The 19,524-nt window shown below is 35.8% G+C and overlaps 1 protein-coding gene across 1 annotated transcript in view; it reads left to right on the forward strand.

The window, feature by feature from the left end:
• Positions 1–19,524, forward strand: part of JAZF1 (JAZF zinc finger 1) — a 147,345-nt gene that overhangs the window by 86,614 nt on the left and 41,207 nt on the right. The window contains exon 2 of the mRNA XM_081933381.1: positions 3,607–3,679. Within this exon, the coding sequence (XP_081789507.1) occupies positions 3,607–3,679 (73 nt within the window). The remainder of the gene's footprint in view (positions 1–3,606; positions 3,680–19,524) is intronic.

The following is a 19,524-nucleotide window of genomic DNA, read 5'->3' on the forward strand; positions in this document are numbered from 1 at the left end:
TAAGTAATTGACTTCTTCCTTCTACTACTACTTCTGTAAGATAATTTACTGCAGGTTGGAAAAACTGACACCAGACCTGGCATTCAACAGATATCTGGTAGTTATTGTGAAAACTTAGTGCAAAGAATATGGTAAGGATCTGGAGAAAGGGGCATGTGTGAATAAGTATAAAAGGATAAATACATGAAGAATGGGTGTAATATAGTCCACAACAGAGAAAATCTAGTCAGGAGAGAAATGGGAGCAGAGATATGTACTTGGCATTCTGACCAGCCATCTGTTATGGGGGAGGAGGGGCAGGATATAAGCAAGGATGTCAACAAGAGAGAAGGCAGGAAATCCCTTCAAAGCTCCTAATGTGGCCATTGCTGGTATTTCCCATAGAACAGTCGTTTGCTGGTAATCTTTCCAGACCTTATTAACTCTGATAAATAAGGCTAAGTCAGATACCAATGCCATTAGTATCTGACTTAGGTAACCATAACCTTTATATTTTTAAAGAAGCAGTCGCTACAATTTTAATATAAACTCCATACCTGCATTATATCTGAAATCAAATAGTATGGCAATTATATAATGACCACATAAATGTGGGGTAGAAATTTTTATTTAGTTTATAGGTCAAATGATGTAATGAACCTTTTGGGATTTTCTTTTTGGAACTAAAATTACTCAAACGAATTAATAATTTACTGCCAAATTTTGGCAATATGACCTTGGAGGCGCATTAACTGCATGCTGATTTTTCTTTTTTCTTTTGTTTTGTTTACAGTTGTACATGTTAAAACTACCCTACAAACCCTTGACATTTATAACCTGGTTAAAAAAAATAGGTGGGGGTGATACATTCTTTCTTTTTCTCTGTAGTTTCAGTTTCTGTAAGCTGCTTTTGATTTAATTACATTCAAATATAATAGGTAACTTATCCCTGAAAGAATACCAGAATTTGAGGTTTTGAAAAATATTTGAGGAAGAGTTTGCTGCAATCTGGTATTTGTCAAAATATAGAATAGTCAAAACTATAATTGAAAGAAATTTAGTAAGTAAAAATCCTAGTTGTAAATTTATAAAATTTCTCATTTTGTCAGCTACTAATGGACTGTCTTCCATTGGAATAGAACAGTCTTAAAGCAGAGATTATCAACTTCATGCTCAGATATTTTGGCTTATAAAATTCAGTTGTCCTTTGCTACTGGCCTACAGTATTCACTTGGATGATGAAAACAGAAATAAAGAATATCTGGAGAGGACTTCAAGCTTAAAAGTATTTGTGTGCAATTTCTTGGCCCTATAACTCTGTGGAGAATTTCTAACATGACCCATGAAAATCCCAAATACAGTTTACACAGTTCATGTTGAGGTACAACAAATGAAAAACAGCAGAATGACATACTTCCTCAAAACCAGTTATCTGAAATGGACATCCCTCTTTATTTAAATAGCTTCATGTCATTACCAATAAGTAATTTAGATGACTTGTCAATTAAGATTATATGTATATAATGTATATAAATCACATTTATGGCTTCAAATACTCTACTTTGCATTCGTGTTGCAAAATGATAAGACAAGCACACAAATTTTGCTTTTATTACAATAGTTGTTCTTTCAGACTGTAAAATCAATGTTGGAGATAAATGATTTTACTTTTTGTTTTCCCTTTTCAAATGGGAATGTGCCATTGGGCCACATTAATTTTATACTTTAATTTTAAATTCAGATTTATATAGTAATCTGCAGATAATATTTTGGAGCTGAAAAGAATTTTAAAAATAATAATAGTGCAAGTAAAGTGGCATTTTTTTCTTAGAAAGAAGTTTTAAATTAGGCTATTCTGTCTCATTAAATAAAGGAGGGTTTTAAAGTTAAAAATAGAATCACTTTGTTTTTTAAAAAAAATTTATTGGTTTTTACAAATATTTATAGGAAAAGGGTAAATAGGTATAGAAAATTTTGACAGCTACATCATGCGAAAGGTGGAAATCCCCCCAAATCTCACAACTTTTACAGAGAGAAAAAAACATCAAGATTTAAATAAACATTGGCAGCTTTTGGTTTTACATTATATCATCAATATATTCAATCATCTTTTGTGTCACTTCCAACAATTTCATTATAACAACAATTGCGATAATGTTTCAACCTCATTTTTGTGACCTGAGTCTTTTCACTGTTGCATCTTCCCCCCTGTCTGCTGGCAGAGCCACGGCTCCTATCTCCTTCATATCTTGTGTACTGTCCCCTGTTTCATAAAAATATGAATATGAACTTTGTTAATTAATGGAACAGATAATGCAAATCCATCTTTATTTCAATAAAAACTCTGAAGTCTCTTACTTTAATTGAACCAAGAGTTTTTCCTGTGTTCCCAAGAAATCACCATTCTATAGACAGCCAAACTAAAAATTCATTAGTGGAATCAGATATACAATTTTTTAATAATATAGAAATGCATTTTATAATATATTGAAATAGTGTGGTGCAGCTATTCACTTTTTGGCTTGTTTGTTTTGACCATATAGCTATTTTTAAGAATCCTATAAGTGTTGAAGATACTGTGCTTTTCTATTCATTATTAAAAATTATATGGCTTTTTTCTGCAGCTTACAAACTTTTGACACTTGAAATTTTCATCTGAAGAAAGGAGCTCACTACTGAGGAGAATTGACCAAACTTTATTCAATGATCACTGGGGGCCTGCTTTGCAAGAAAGAAGGGCCCTATACAATAGAAAAGCAGAAATCTTTATAAAGTTTGAGGTTGAGGGGCAGGAAATCTGAAGGAGCTGATTCATGCATTTTGAGCAAGTAAGATAAGTGTTTAAACCAAAGGAAAATATATTTGTAAAGTAAGGCTTTAAGAATTCCATAGTTAAGAGGATAAATGTTAAGATGAGCATGCATACTTGATTGGGATGGAATAGCTGTGGTTTCTCAGCTCCCATTTCCTAGAGTATAAGATCAAAAGGCTATTTTGGCAGCAGAAAAATACCCGTGTTTGAGCTATGCATTAGCCTGGGATTGGTCTAGTTTACATATGCAAATGTGGTGGTGGTGGGGAAACAAGGATAGCAAAATGAAATGGGGAATTTGCAACTGGGGAGGAGGGGAGAGGAAGAAAAGAAGACAATTAAGAGGAGGGGGAGTTTGGAAAATAATGTGTAGCTTAATTTATTATTATTATTTACCATCACATAATTATTGCAGTTTATGTTGCATGTTTGTAATAAAGAATCATATTATTTCTTTAAAATGCACTATTGCAAATTATGAACACCAGAAGAAACAATAGTACCAAATTAAGAGTCAAACGTCTTAAATAATTGATAATTAGCTTTTGTTTGATGTAACAGTGTAATAAGCAAATCTCTTTCAGTAACATCTGCTAATAGGAAAAAATAGTCACCACTATGTTTTGCGTTCTTGACCTTTTTTCTACACACCCCCTTTCATTGCTAATGAAGGTTATCTAAGTATGTAGGATACCTCCATAGATGTGAAATACTTTTGTCTCTTTGTCCGGGCTGCGTTGAGAAAAGAGGTTTCAAGTGTGCTTAATCTGCATGATGCAACAAACTTTAATCTGTTTGTATACTTTGAATTCCAGATACGGACCCACGTGTATTAGAAAAACAAGAATTACAACAACCCACATACGTTGCTCTCAGTTACATTAATAGGTAAGCTGTTCTGTGTATAAATTAAAATATGTGTACATGTTTATAATGTCTGCTTGTTAAAGGACTTGTTGCAATAAATTTCAGATGGGACAGGAATATAAATAATTTTGCTAAGGTCTATAATTCTGAAGCCGCATAAATGTAGCTTCTACCAAACATATGCTATAGTTACTTCCAAATTTAGAGGGGATTTTATTGGATTTTTTAAAAAAAAGATGAAATAGGTCTGTTGAGTTATTAGTAATAGCAATAGCACTTAGACTTATATACCGCTTCACAGTGCTTTTACACCCCTCTCTAAGCAGTTTTAGAGTTATCATATTGCCCCCAACTATCGGGATCCTCATTTTACCACCTCAGAAGGATGGAAGACAACCTTGAATCGGTGATATTTGAACTCCCGAACTGTAGCTAGCAGTCAGCTGAAATACCCTGAGTACTGTACTCTAACCACTGCGCCACCTCAGCTCTATATATTAGAATACATTGATTTCAGGGAAAAAATGAATTATTTTAGCAAGGAATTCTGATAAAAAGATCAGAAATGGCCTTCATGGCCTACAAATAAGGATCCATTGATTCTATGACTTTTTTGTTTTATAGCTTTTTTGTATTAACACAAATTCATATTAATTATGTAATTAGAGGTTGATGTCCTCGATAAAGGGATCAGAAAAGTCCCTACAACATTAAAATAAAAATATAGGGATTTTTGATTGCATGTTGGTGGTGGTCCCTGTCGTTACTGTTTTTGACACACACATCCATGATCACCCTTGATAGTGGTCTATTTAGAATATCCTGTTTTGACCTAAACTTCCTGTTCATTTGTACAATATTTGTAATATTCTGAAAGATATTCAGTAATGCCTTGGTTTCAAGTTTTTTAAAAGACAAAAAGCTGCTTACCACAGAACAAAATTTAGTGGCTTTGATTCAAAGAAATAGGAAGAAAATTTTTTGGGGATATCATCATTCTATTGCAGAAATGCTAGAAGACATTTTGCATTTGAAGCATTGAAAGATTATTTTTGTAAATTAAGGTCTGTTTGATCAGGTGCTATCATGTTATCACTTGCATCTATATTCAAATAAATATAAAGGAAAATAATGGAATTAAATGGTAATGAAATGTTAAAATAGTAGCCTGCCAACTCATTTAAGGCATACGGTGAAACATGTAGAACAAATTCTGTGACCTTTCCCAGTAATATAGCTATACACTGAAAAGCGTGTAATTCATAGTATTTTAATTGGATATTCTTGTTTACAAAGTTTGGTTCATTTCATATCACTATTTGCATCTTACTTTCCTATTATAGAACTTAGTATGTTTCCACTTTTTAAATTAAAAAAAGCAATATATTTTCCTTTCTACACATACTTCATTTAAAGGCTGATTATTGTTTCAGAAGGAATAACGGGTCACTTGTGGTTTTCTATACAAAAATAAAATTAGATCTATTTAGATCTCTGTGTATATCTGTGCCTGAATATATGATAGTGAAAAATTAACAATGTTATGTTTTTATCGATCTAATCATATCTTCACTTCCTATTGCAAAATTATTCTAGAGAAAGAACAAGAGAGTTGATAGAATTTATTGTGGAAGAATCAAATACAGAATTCAAAATTTCAACATTTATCCCAAATGTTCTAATGTATGTTTTATGCTGATCTTTTTTTCCCCCAAGCATGGTTGGCATTTTTTGGCTTTTTTTAGGCCAATGATTGAAATAGCCCACTCTTCATGTATAAGATTAATCCATATTTTTCTTTTTATGAAGAATGCTGCCATTCTGAGGCAGGTAAGTTTACATGTAAAAAATTGAAGTCATTTTTGTGACATTTGCCTCCTATGTAAAAGTTACTTGATGAGCAGGCTTGAAAAATAAGGAATAGCACATTTTAACATAAATGAAATGTTTTCAGTTGTGATACTGTGGCCAACATGTTTTTATGTGTACCCACCTAATTTCAGTAGATGAAATAATGCAAAGTATATTCCTTATGAGAAAGAGAAAATTGCTGTGAAATAATTTTCAATAGAAGGTCTTGTTTTTAGCAAAACAGCCAGTGGTTTAGCAAATCAAAATACCTATAGTACTGCTATTTCTACATTACATGTATATTGTTGCATATTCTTCCATATTTATTTAAAATAGCCATTAGAATTAAAATATATTCAGAATAAAATTGATTATCTTTGGCATTGATATAATTAACGTTTTGGACGATTCAACAAAACTGGTATACATTATATTTATAGCTCTGAGCTTGTAGGTCTTACAAATGAGACTAAAATAAGGTCTTAAACACTTCAAAAATAATAATCTGCGTAAACACCACATAAATCCTCCATCTTCGAGAAATAGAAAGTACGGGTGAATCCTGAATTTTTTTCATTTTCAATATGTGTGCTACTTACAATTTTTGTGGGTTTAAAATCTTTTTTTTTTATTACAATTAAATAGTTTTAACTGTATGCCACATAGAGTCACCGTGAATGAGATTGGTGTCTCTAAATTAGATAGGTCGGTCGGTAGATAGATAGATGCATGGATGGATGGATGGATGGATGATAGATGATAGATAGATAGATAGATAGATAGATAGATAGATAGATAGATAGATAGATAGATAGATATTCTTCAGTATCTGCCGAATGGAATACATCTTGTTGTAGTACAGTATAGTATTTTGAATTAAAGGGACTATAATCTTTTTGTGACCATGGTATCAGTGAGACTACATGTTGCTTAACTGTATTGTTTTGCACTGCATTCAAAAAAGAGAAGTGCTGTCCAATTGGTGCAGATCCTATTCACATATACACTGCTTACCAAATGATGTTTTAAAAATGTACATTTGGTTAAACATGGTAGTTCCGTATAATATAAGACAGGAAAGCTTTTTATTGACCATTGATTATATTTTTAATATTTTGAGAGGCAGTGGCAAAGCAATGACAGAAAATTGATGGAATTGTATCATATATTTGGGAAGGACAATAATTATTTTTACTATTTTATAACTTTGGGGATAGATTGGAAGGTTTTCTTGCTGCTGCTCATGTAAAACTCATAATAACCATTTTTTTGTTTATTTCTTGTCTCAAATGGCAAAAAGTATTGATTTTTAACTACAGTCAGCAATTGCTCATGCGACTCAATAAGGGCTTAAGGTTACATGTAACCGGGGCCTCAGTTTTCCTTTCCTAGTAAATTTCATAGCCCAACATCATAAGCATAAAAGGGGAGTCTAAATTTAGTCATACTTAGAGCTATTGAAACAAATACAAGTTAGGTAAGTCATGCATGAAATTATGACTTCTCTGTATTGTAGAAATATTTACTTCCAGTTACCATAGTCCTAAACTTGCACAAATGGTCCAGTTACCATAATTTGTAAGCTTCCACTATGGAGGGCGGGGAGAAGAAACTTTGTGAAGCATAAAAAGAAAACATAGCCCTTTTTCATAAAATACCATCATATGGATGCATAATAAATAACAAATTTTGACTCATTAATCTAAACAGGAGTTATTTTTGCATAGAATAAAAATAAATCCAGATCTGGTTACCTCAACTATAGATCTGAAAGAAAACTAGAGATTTATTTCAGATTTATGACACCAATTTCCAGAAGTTTATTGCTTTATTTCCAGAAGAAAGCAGAGTTTGTCTTCAATGATCAAGGAAGGAGGGAGGGAGGGAGGGAGGGAGGGAGGGAGGGAGGGAGGGAGGAAGGAAGGAAGGAAGGAAGGAAGGAAGGAAGGAAGGAAGGAAGGAAAGTTAAAAGCTTTGTTTCTTCCTTTCCGCTCTTCTTTCTCCCAATTTAAAGGCACATGTAATTAGGAATATCATTTAATTATGGTAGGCTAAGCATAATTAAGTAGCATACTTATTTCTGGACAAAAGATTCAGTGTTCATCTGAAAACTAACTGTTGCCTGCTACTGAATTCACGCGCGCACACACACACACACACACAATGTGAAATTAATTCCTTTGTCTTTCTTGTACACATACATCCCTTCATGAAACATTTTCCATCTCTCATGAAAATAGCTCTCTCTCTCTCTTTTTTCATACCACACTGAGAGACAATCTGTTCATCAAAATGGCCAATAGAAGATAATAGGCTAGCAACAGCTGATTTTTATGCACATGTGTGTAAAGTTTAACTTCAGCAAAAAAAAAATATGATTGGCACTGCAGGTTTTGTAATGGCAACTTTTCTTCAATATATTTTAATTCTTTAATCTTATTTCTGAATAGCTGGAGAAATAGAGATAATATATTCAGTTAAACACAGCAAGTAGGCAGATGGTTTCCTTCAGAAAAAAATATTATACTGGCACATATCATGACTGAGAAAGCTGATCTGGCATACATAATTGAAAGCTGGATGGACACTAAGAGGGGTTGTTCATGTTTCAGAGATGGGCCAGAACATGAATAGGAACATACTATGATAAACCAAGATAATCTACTAATGTTCAGAGATACTATTCCACAGATTACTGGATACAAGACCTTGTTTGTTAAGTTGGGCTCTCTAGTATCATTTTATGATTGTTGCGTGATTCTATGATCAGTTGGACTCAATGGCTGGCTGGTAATGTAGTTATGGGCCTGGAGAATTTCAACTTGTTTCCCTGGAGGTGGGGAAGTTTGATGCGGTTTGAAAGTTTATAGCCATTGTTGTTGTTCAACCTTCAATTTGATTCACAGTCTGGCACTGAACTTAATGTTTCAGGTTCTAACCAAAAACCTAAGAACTGTTAAGGTAACATCTAAGTATTTGGGCAGTTCTGGTTAGAGTGGATTTTTGAAAAGACAGAATATTCAGATCTAATAAGTTCAGGGTTCCATGTATCGAGACAACCCTTTGGGTATTTCTCCAAGGGTTTCTATTGCTATTGGTACAACCATTGATTTCTTCCTCTACAATCACTCAACTTTAATTTGTAAATTGTGATATTCTGTTCTAGCTGCTTCTGTTCAATTCACGTATCACCTGGTATTACAATATCAATGACTTTTATTCAGAAACTGAGACAATTTCCACAGATATGATAATAATACATTGTAATGCAATTTAGCATTCACAAATGTGAAACAATTGCCAATAGGCAGGAAAGATGGTTGAACATAATGAATTCGAATTTAATAATGAAGAATTGATAAAAGCAGTAATACCAGAAGTAAGGTACACGTTCTTGGGAGTTTTGAAAGCTTCTGACCTGTCAAGAAAGTTATTGAACTACTTCAGTTTCTAAAGGTTGTGTAGATTTGAAGGACCAGTTCATTCTCAAGCTCATTCCTAGCAAAACTGATTTCGAGGTTGTTCTGGATGATATGACATTGTCCTAAACAAAACCACTGGGTATTTTGGTAATCCTGGACTTACAACTCTTGTTCAAAGAATAGGCCAAGAGGGCTTTTCCACCCTTTCCTATATTGAGAGGCTCTTCTCACAATCATTTATGCCTTAGTCACTTCCTGGATAGATTACTGTATTTTGGGCTGCTCTTGAAGAGTATCCAAAACCTGCTTTAAAATGCTCTGGCATAAGCAATTATAAGTATCCTTCATGTGCGCCTGCACTCTACTCTTTTGAGTTTCACTGATTGCTTTATTGACTATGCCATGAAAGGCTTTATAGGTGACCATCAGTGAGATTTAGAGTCCTGATAGTCACCTATAAAATCTTTCATGGCATAGGTCTGGGTTATTTCTGGGAGTTTCTGCCCATTCCATGAAATCTGGCAGAAATAATATATTATGTGTCTCATAAGGAATGTTATATGGCAGAATCTAGGATGGAAGAGTTTCCTCTCGTTTTATTTATAAATAAATAAAATAAGTACAAATAAATATCAGTAAGCCGCTATAACCTACATGCCTGCCTCTTTCTTCAATTAAAAGATACATCATCATCATCATCATCATCATCATCATCATCATCATCATCATCATAATATCAACAACAACAACAACCTAAGAATAAAAATGCTGATGATAAATCATTTGGCCATGCTATAACCAACTTCATGTTTAGCATTATAGGAACCCATTTGGGCAATGCTGTTTTCCTGACTCATTTAGCTTTCAGTACTACTAGTGCAAGTACATTAAGAATCAGGCTTTATATTTGACAAATGCCAAATTGTAAGACTTCAGCTTGAAATGAAGGGTAAATAATTAATATAATCCATAAATATAGAATTGATTGCTTATTAGAGGCACACTGGAATGAGGTGTAATAGTTACCGATTGAATACAATTAAATTCACCAAAAGAAGTATAGACAGGTTTTGGAAGAATGAGGACATGGATTTTAAAATAGAACAAGCTAAAGTAGATAATTCCACAACTTTAGCTGCTTCACTACAGCTAAAGAAAATCGAACTTGGGAAAGCTAAAGAAATTTATATAATATTCTGGAGAACAATGCATTTTATTCATTGATTATGTGCTCTAAAAATCTAAAACCAGATTAAGTCAGTGAACTTTACTAGGTATCAGTTGTTCATTGAAATGCATGTATGTAGTATGTATGCACCTGAGGGGTTTGTGTTATCTGTTCACAGTTAATGTGCTTTCTTTTGAGACTAAATATTTCCTGGGTAATATTTTCATTTGAAAATTCATACCACCTGAGCTATATAATTGAAGTCTGTCTGAAGAGGTTTATCTGTAGAGGTTGTTATGCAACTGAAATTCTGCCCCTTTTCTGCATGTATCATAAAAAGTATGAGGTTTCAATTATACAGTCAATCCATTTCACTCTTCATGCTTCTGATGATGGTCCCAGCCAGTGGTAAACAAAATAGTACTTTTTGGTTCTTAAAAATCCAGTGCTTTCTCAACTTTTCTATTAAGAGAAAATTTCACATTGCATGGAAATGTCTGTCCAGGTGGCCTCTTGAATCTCTCACATAGTTTCAAAGATTGCATTTAACTAATTATGGTATTGTATATAGCATCACTGGGCATGTCTGAATCTTGTTGCACAATAATTACTTGTTCTATTACTGTCAGAGGCTTTCAGTCAAAAATTACCCATGTACAAAACTTTGTTCCAGTCAGAGAATGTTCTGATGTTCCTCAGAAGTTCGATATTTTTTCCTCCTGGAATATGCAGATCCTGTTCTTCCAAGACAGTTTGTCATTTTCTGGAACTACATTTTCTGGAACAGAAAGTACTGTTCCAGATGTGTTCTGGCTGTGAAATTTATTTCTGGAAATGACAAATTACTTTGGAATGGCAAAGGATTCTCCCTGACCAGTACATAGAGTTTTGCACACACCACCTTTTCCGTTGTTACGCAAAAGGACTGACCTTTTCAATAAATTTAAAAAAATGATTTGTACATTTCAAAAAAATCTATTAATCACTTGGGACCTAATTTCATTAACATTGATAGGCATAGACAGCTGCATCTCAATGTGCAGGTATTAGGAATTAATGTCTTAAGATAAAGAAATCCTTCAACATTGAAACTAAATGAGTTATAATTCATCACTCAGAATCACAAATTTTAATGTGTTTGACCTTTCATGAGAAAGTAACATTAAGTTGTTGTTGAAAATAAGAGACAGTTTTAAAGCCCTTTAAAAGTAACTTATTAATGGTTGGAATTGGTCTCTTTTCAAAGTACATGCTCTTCAGAAGAATGAAAGTTTAATTTAATCATAGGTAATAAAAGAACAACAGACAGATGTTGTTAAGGTTTATTTTACTGAAATGTCTCCTGGGATGCTCTCAGTTCTTCATTTTTGTCCAATGATCCTTGTACAGAACAGTACTGTTCAGAATATTTTGATCCTTCCTTCTCATGTTTAATTACATTAGGAAAGTCTTCACTAACCAAATCTCAATTGAAACTAGTGCTGCTTGTATAAAGAGCTAATTCTCTCTCTCTTTCCCTCTCTCTTTCTCTCTTTCTCTTCCTCCCACCCCCCTTTCTCTCTTTCCCCCCTCTCTCTCCATAGACTTCTCTGAATAATACTTTCTGTTCCTCCTGTCAAAGTCATAAACTGCAGACTTTCAACAATCTGATCCTGAAGATTAAAAAAAACCTTCTCTCTCTTTCCCTTTGCATCTGTGAAAGTTTGATGCAAAGGCTTTTTATTTACCTAGTTCAGGAATTGATTATTGTAGTGCTTGTTAAGGTTATTTCCAGGAGATTGCTCTAATTATGTACATTTTTACATTCTGCAGTATTAAGCAATTAAAATACGTACAATTGCTTTGTTTGATTTGTTTCAGTTACAAATATGTTTTATATGTTGTAAATTATTAGTTTTTGACAAATTATTGTACCTGTTTTGGATCTTATTTGTACGATGTAGATTTATTAATTTAAAAATCAAAAATGTTGGTTCATTTTGAAACTAATCAATGGGTCAGAGTATAACCTGCCCCTAAAGCAAATTTAACCATTAAAAGCAAAAAAGAAAAAGGAGGAGGGAAATATCTACAGTACTTTATATGTGATAGGGGATTCTTCAAAAGGAGCAAACTAGTAACTAGATTATAATGACAACATTGGAAGAAGCCAGTATTTTCAGCCCACTGTTTTCACATGGGGCCGAATTAAGCTTCCCCCCTCTGAAAATAGTAAGTTACTTTTTAAACTGTATTTATTTAAAACCCTAAATATAATAAATTAATTGTTGAAAATGATTTCCTTCCGAACTATAAAGGTGAAAGTAAAGGTTTCCCTGTCCATTAGTGTCCAACTCTAGTGGGCAGTGCCCATCTCCATTTCTTAGCCAAGGGAGCCAATGTTATCTGAAGACAACCTTCCCACCATGGTAAATCATGGTACGTCACCTTGTTGCACAGCACTTGGGGCTCAAACCTTGACTTCCAGCTTTCCAGCTGACAAGCTCAGTGTCTTTAACTATTGGGCCATTGCAGACACACCCCATGTTGCTAAATATGTGATGCCATTTTAAGAAGTTGTAGGATAATGATTTTCAAACGTTGCAACTTTAAGATGTGTGATTTCCCATCCGACATTCTGGAAATTGAAATCAATTCATTTTAAAATTGCCAAGTTTGAAAATCACTGCCCTAGAAAGCAGCCAGAAAGGTTTTTTTTTTCAACAGGAAACAGTTTATTAATGTTTTAATATATAATTCACATTAAAATAACCAAGTACCTGCACTGGGTTTAAGTAATATGTCAAAGCTGATTAGCACCTTAGCAATTTCATACAAAATACATTCCTTGGTTTTTTTACAGCAATCTACATGATCATAGAAGAAAAGAACAATGTAAGCAATAAGGCCCAACCCACTGTTCCATATAGAAATCCAGATTAAAATATCCTCAAAAGGTGGTTTAATATCTTCTGCTTGATTTTTTCCAACAAAGGACAGCCTACCATCTTTCTTAGTAATTCATTACATAGTTGATTTGCTCATACCATTAAGGAATGTTGTTATATAGAATCAGAATTTGCCTTATAATTTAGGATTGCTGTTCTGTGTCCCATTCAGTTTGTTTGTATGCTTGGTATATTTTAATGCTTTCATACGTTCTTTCACTTCACAATTGAAAATATATATATATAACAATAAAAACAATAGACTAGAAGAAAACATTAAATAAAATGATGAACAGAAACAAATGCAACCACTTATTTAGTAAATTCCTAGATGAAAGGATAGGTCTTGATCAGGCACCTAAAAGATTCTATACTAGGCTACACAGAGAGAATATTCAAGAGGTCAAATGTCACCAAAAAGAAACTTGCCTGTGAGCAACTTTGTCAATCTTGATTCACACCTTCTTTGTCAATCTTGATTCACACAAGACCTCCATTTATTTCTTTGGCAGTCAGCAAGATCTGTAATGGTGAAGGTAATCTGTCAAGTATCCCCTTTAAGTTGTTCAGGAACATATGTGCCAACAGCAATTTCATTCAATGTAATTGAGTCAAGGGTTTCTGAAGGAATTTCCTACTGAGATGGAAATGTGTCTGGAGATTTCTTGATTTCTTTCCAGTTTCTTGGAGGAAAGATGTACTGTTTTTAGAGTTTAATATTTTTGGGATTTTAAATTTTGTAAGTATGCTTATTTATGGACTTATTTTTACCTCCTCTGCACGATATATGGTGCTATCTTGATTATTGCTCTGTACGTCGCCCCGAGTCCCTGTGGGGAGAGGGGGCGACTAATAAGTTCAATAAAATAAATAAATAAATAAATATAAAGGAAACAACTTATAAATAAGGCAAATGAATAAAAATAGCTTATGTCTAACTAAAATATTCAGTGGCTATTTGGTTCCTTCTTAGGAGCTTGGAAATGGCTTTCCCAAGTTTGATTTATCTATGATCAATTATAGAAGGTAAATGAAACAGTGTTTTCCTATTCTGTGTAGCAAATTGAATTAAAATTTTGCCCTAGTCTGTGTACCTTGGCTTTTGGAGCTCTAGGTAAAAAGAAGAAAGTTTGATTACATTATCAGGAAGATCCTTGCTGATATTTCAGAGCCAGACATTTATCTCAGATGGGGAAAACAATAATTCAGAATTATATACTACAATCCTAATATACTATACAGTAAGATACAATTTAAGATATAAGCTTTGAAACAGAGACAGTGGTTGATTTGTTTTTCATGTGGAACAGCTTAGCCCTGCAGCTTACTGTAATACTACCTTCAGGTTCATGCCAAATGATTATATCTGAAACATTAATTCCTGTGAGTTTAGACAGTTTGTCTTATAGCAACCATGAGAGAAAGCAATCCTAGTATCTGGAGTCGAACAGATTGCCTACTCAGATCTAAAGATCAGTTATCTATTTTTTAAAGTTTCTATTCATTTTCATCTATTGTGCTTGCTTTTGTTATGTTTTTAAATGTCCTTATTCTTCTCTAATGTTTTAAAATAAACATAATTCCACCAGACGTCCTATTTCTGTTCTGTCTGCTTGGAACAATGATGTCAGTGAGAACAATGACAAAATAATGTAATTCTCTGCTTCATATTTTAATATATGAAATAAGTTTTCTCTGTAAATGTTTATACTTATATTTATTTAGAGCTGTTGTGGTTATATCATAAGTAATAATCTACAATTCTATTGTATAAATACTTATAAATATTAGATGTTATTTTGTTTCAACTGCAGTCCTTTTCTGAACTTTCTTGACAGTCTTCTGAATTTTTAGGAATGCTTTGGAGAACAGAAGAAACTGCAGTACAGCCAAAATAGAAATTTCTTATTGCTTAGATATTGCATTGATGTAAGCCATTTAATATTGTTTTAGATTCCAATGATTTGCTACAAAAGAAATGTAATTTTGATTCATCATTCTAACATCTGTTAATTATGGTATAATTTTATTTGGTAGTGTGTGGATGTGGTGTTTTTAAAATGTAGAATTGACCAGGAACTAGAAGCTATAAAGAACAAATACTAATAATTTTAAAAGTTGACATCCTGTTTGATAGACAATTTTGAAATGTCATTGTTTCTGTCCTAAAACTCCTGAGGAGAATTTGTAAGTTTGATGTTCCTATTCAAAATCTCACATCATTTCTAATGAGACTATCAAAATCCTATGAGATTTAGTAATCATGCAAGAGTTTGAAATATGTATAATATTCCTTTCTTAATTTTTTGCTATCACTGAAAATCCTACAGATAGAATGCCACTGATGGTATCATATAACCAATTCCTTTGTTAGAGTTGCTGTATAATAGCAAAGATATGAAAATGATTTATCAGTAAATAATTTTTTTTAATGGAAGAATAGATATTCATAATGAAGGATGTATGTGATAAGATAAAGTCTAACATGAATGAAAAATTAGGTCATGTAGAACTTACAAAGCATTCGATTTCAGAATTTTCCACACTAAACTAAAATGATATTGGCTCAAAATAATAATAATAATAATTATTATTATTATTATTATTATTATTATTATTATTATTATTATTATTATTATTATTATTATTATTAATTATATACTCTATTCATTAAACATGAATCTAAGCCAACTGAACATTCAAAAATGCATTACAAATACCAGTGACTGGTGCTAATGGTTGATATGGTTTGCTGCCAGCGTCCTAGGTATCAACCAAGTGCCTTCTTAAAATGTAAGATGTTCCGAGTAGCACAGTTTTTTGCAGTTCCGCTGGTGTTATTGCAGGAAGCTGCAATTTGTTGATGTATCTTGTAAAATTCTTGGACATGGTGCCAAGTGCCCCGATGACAATGGGTATCACTGTTACATGCTTCATCCATAGCCGTGTAGTTTCGATGGCCAGGTCGTAATATTTCATTATTTTTTCTAGTTCTTTTTCTTCGACTCTGGCATCTCCAGGAACAGTGATATCATTAAACTGTATACTTTTCCCCTCTACAACCGTAATATCTGGCGTGTTGTGCTCCAAATGATGATCCGTTTGTATTCAAAAGTCCCACAAGATCTTCACCTTCTCATTTTCAATAACTTTTTACAGTTTATGTTCCCATGACTTTCTGGATACAGGTAAATCATATTTTTTACATAATGACCAGTGGATTAATTTAGCAACTCGGTCATGTCTAGCTTTGTAATCAGTTTGTGCAATTTTGCTGCATTCACATATTAAATGTGAAACAGTTTCGACTTTGTTATTGCAAAGTTGGCTGTTTGGCTGTATATTTATATATTATATTATATTAAAGAATAGATAACATGGTCCTGAAATGTTGTATCTGACAATTCTCTTGAGTTGAGAATTTGAACTAAACACTTCACTTTTATTTTATGAAGCTGTGTTTTTCAGCCAAAAATCCTTTTCATCTATAGTTGGGATCATTTTATAGAGTATGTTTTCTATCCCAGGAGATTCTGAAATTCTGAATCAATTTTATTAAGGTCAATTTTTTTTATTTTCCATAACCCCATAAATTTAATCAACGTAGATAGGCTGTGATTACAGATACTAATTCTCCACAAGCAGTATCAAAAATGTTGCAAATATTTTTAACTAGAAGTTAAATAGAATAGAATTTTAGATTCCATAAAACTATTTTTTTGTTTTGAAAAGTTGTAGTTTGGTAATTATATAAAGAGATAAAATTAAGTTCTGGATCATTGTCTACTTATGAATAGAGAAAGAGACTCTGATTTAGTATCATTGAAAACGCCCCACCGGAAATTACGTTATTATCTTTAACAGAGAAATTTATCTATGGTGGCCTGGCCTTATATTTCAACTTGTTGTATACCGGCGAGCCTGGCCAGCAGAGGGCAGTCGAGAGGAGGAGCCCTCTGATTGGCCCAGGCACGCCGGCCAGCCGGCGGGAGAAATCCTTCGTTCCAATTGGTTCGTCGTCTGACAGCTCGTGGTATAAATAGTTGTCAGACGACTAGTTTGTGTTCCAGTCAGTTCTTAGTTAAATAAATACGTTGACTTCAATTCCGTCTCCGTCTCCTCATTCGAGACCACAACACTGGCGACGAGGACGGGCGACGTGGAACCCTACACCGTGCCTCCAATGGCTTCTCACGCTGCCTTATCCAGAACTGAGCGAAATTACAGCCAGCTGGATAAGGAGGCCCTTGCTGCCGTTGCGGGAGTAAAACGTTTCATTACTACCTCTACGGCCGCCCATTCTCCCTGGTCACCGACCACAAGCCCTTGTTGGGCATTATTGCGGGGGACCGTCCCACTCCCCCCATTCTTTCCCCACGCATGTCCCGTTGGGCAGAATTCCTGTCCTCCTACTCCTACACCCTATCCTACAAGCCTGGCGGCCACATCGCTCACACTTATGCGTTGAGCCGTTGCCCTCTGCCTCTTCCCGTCACTGATCCAGCCCCAGTCCATTCTATCTGCCTCCTGGCCGACCTCAGCCTGCCGGACATCGCACAGGCCTCCCGAACTGACCCCATTCTTCAACGCGCCATGGCTGCTGTCACTCGGGGCTGGTCTGCGGCCTCCTCTGACCCCCAACTCTCCCCCTTCTTCCGCCGCCGCCTGGAGCTTTCCGTCCTACAGGATTGCCTCCTTTGGGGCAACTGCGTGGTTGTCCCATCTTCCTTGCGGCCCGCTGTCCTTTCTCGCCTCCATGACGGCCACCCCGGCATAGTCCGCATGAAGAGCCTTGACCGCGGCTATGTCTGGTGGCTGTCCATGGACGTGGACATCGCCACCTTCGTCCAACGCTGTCCCCCTTGCCAGCAGGTGCGCGCTGCGCCACCTTCTTCCCCTCCCAGGGAGTGTGAGCTCCCTATGGGCCCATGGAGCCGACTCCACGTCGATTTCATGGGGCCCATTGACGGCCGTGTCTTCTTCCTCCTGGTGGATGCCTGGTCGAAGTGGGTTGAGCTGTTTCCCATGCCCAGCTCAACCTCTTCGGCCACTATCCGCGTCTTAGACTCTCTATTTAACACCCATGGCCTTCCGGATGTTATCGTTTCCGATAACGGACCGCAATTTTCCTCCGCAGAATTCCAGTCCTACCTTGCCTCCCTAGGCATCCGCCATGCCCCCGTTGCCCCCTACCACCCTGCGGGCAACAGCCTTGCCGAACGCGCGGTGCGTTCTGCTAAGGAAGCTCTGGCCCCTATGGCCGCCCTCCCCTGGCATCCCGCATCTCTACCTATCTCCGCTCCCAACACTCCACCCCTTGCCCCACCACGGGCAAAAGCCCCACAGAACTATTGTTAGGCAGACGTCTCCGTTCCCTTCTCGACCGTTTCCACCCCCTATACCACCCTTCCTCCCCTGTTGTTCCGCCCCCCCAGGTCTTTTCTGGTGGGTGAGGGGGTATTTGCTTGCAATTACACCGGCGAGCCTAAGTGGCTACCTGGCAGGGTGACTGACATCACGGGGCCCTGTTCTTACAGGGTCCTTCTCGATGATGGGAGACATTGGCGGCGGCCAGAGGGACCTGAACCCAGTACAACTGCAAAAAATCAACCAGGCCCTAACGACGACGCCTGCCGGCTCAACCGTCCACACGCCGCTAGCTCCGAACTCGCAACAGCCCCTCCCGGTGCGCTGGCTAGCTTACCATCGCCCGTCGGTGCATTGCCGGGAGTGAGACCCATCCAGGACGCTGCCAGGCCTGTTCGCCACAAGAGCAGAGCCGACAATCCTTCCTCCTCTGGCGGGGCGCCATCTTCACTGAGACGCTCCCAGCGCATGCGCAGGCGTCTGTTGTACTTGGACGATTACGCCTGCGCAATCCAGGGGAAAGGGGTGTTGTATACCGGCGAGCCTGGCCAGCAGAGGGCAGTCGAGAGGAGGAGCCCTCTGATTGGCCCAGGCGCGCCGGCCAGCCGGCGGGAGAAATCCTTCGTTCCAATTGGTTCATCGTCTGACAGCTCGTGGTATAAATAGCTGTCAGACGACTAGTTTGTGTTCCAGTCAGTTCTTAGTTAAATAAATACGTTGACTTCAGTTCCGTCTCCGTCTCCTCATTCGAGACCACAACACAACTTTGGTAAAATAGCCTCTTTTTCTACATGCATTACTCATAACATTCTGTACTAGACAAAGTCAGCCTTATAGGTGAAATTCCCATATCAGTAAAATATTTTTTGCATAATTCAGATTTGTATTTCAGGGGAAAAAATTCCATAGACAGAATTTGATAAAAACCTGTTGACTCCTAGAAGACAGGATGAGGACGTCTTGAACAAGCACAATAAACAATGTTCTTCATCCTTTTAGTTATTTTCTTGCTTTATTCAAGTTACAGTCTAAGTGATTTCTGACATAATGTGAAGACATTTATTTCCATAATTATTAGATATAGTCAAACTAAGTAAGCAGCAAGTGCTACATAAAGCAATGATACAATAC

This window comes from Natrix helvetica (assembly GCF_964273705.1).
Source record: "Natrix helvetica genome assembly, chromosome: Z".
NCBI classification, from domain to species: Eukaryota; Metazoa; Chordata; class Lepidosauria; order Squamata; family Natricidae; genus Natrix; species Natrix helvetica.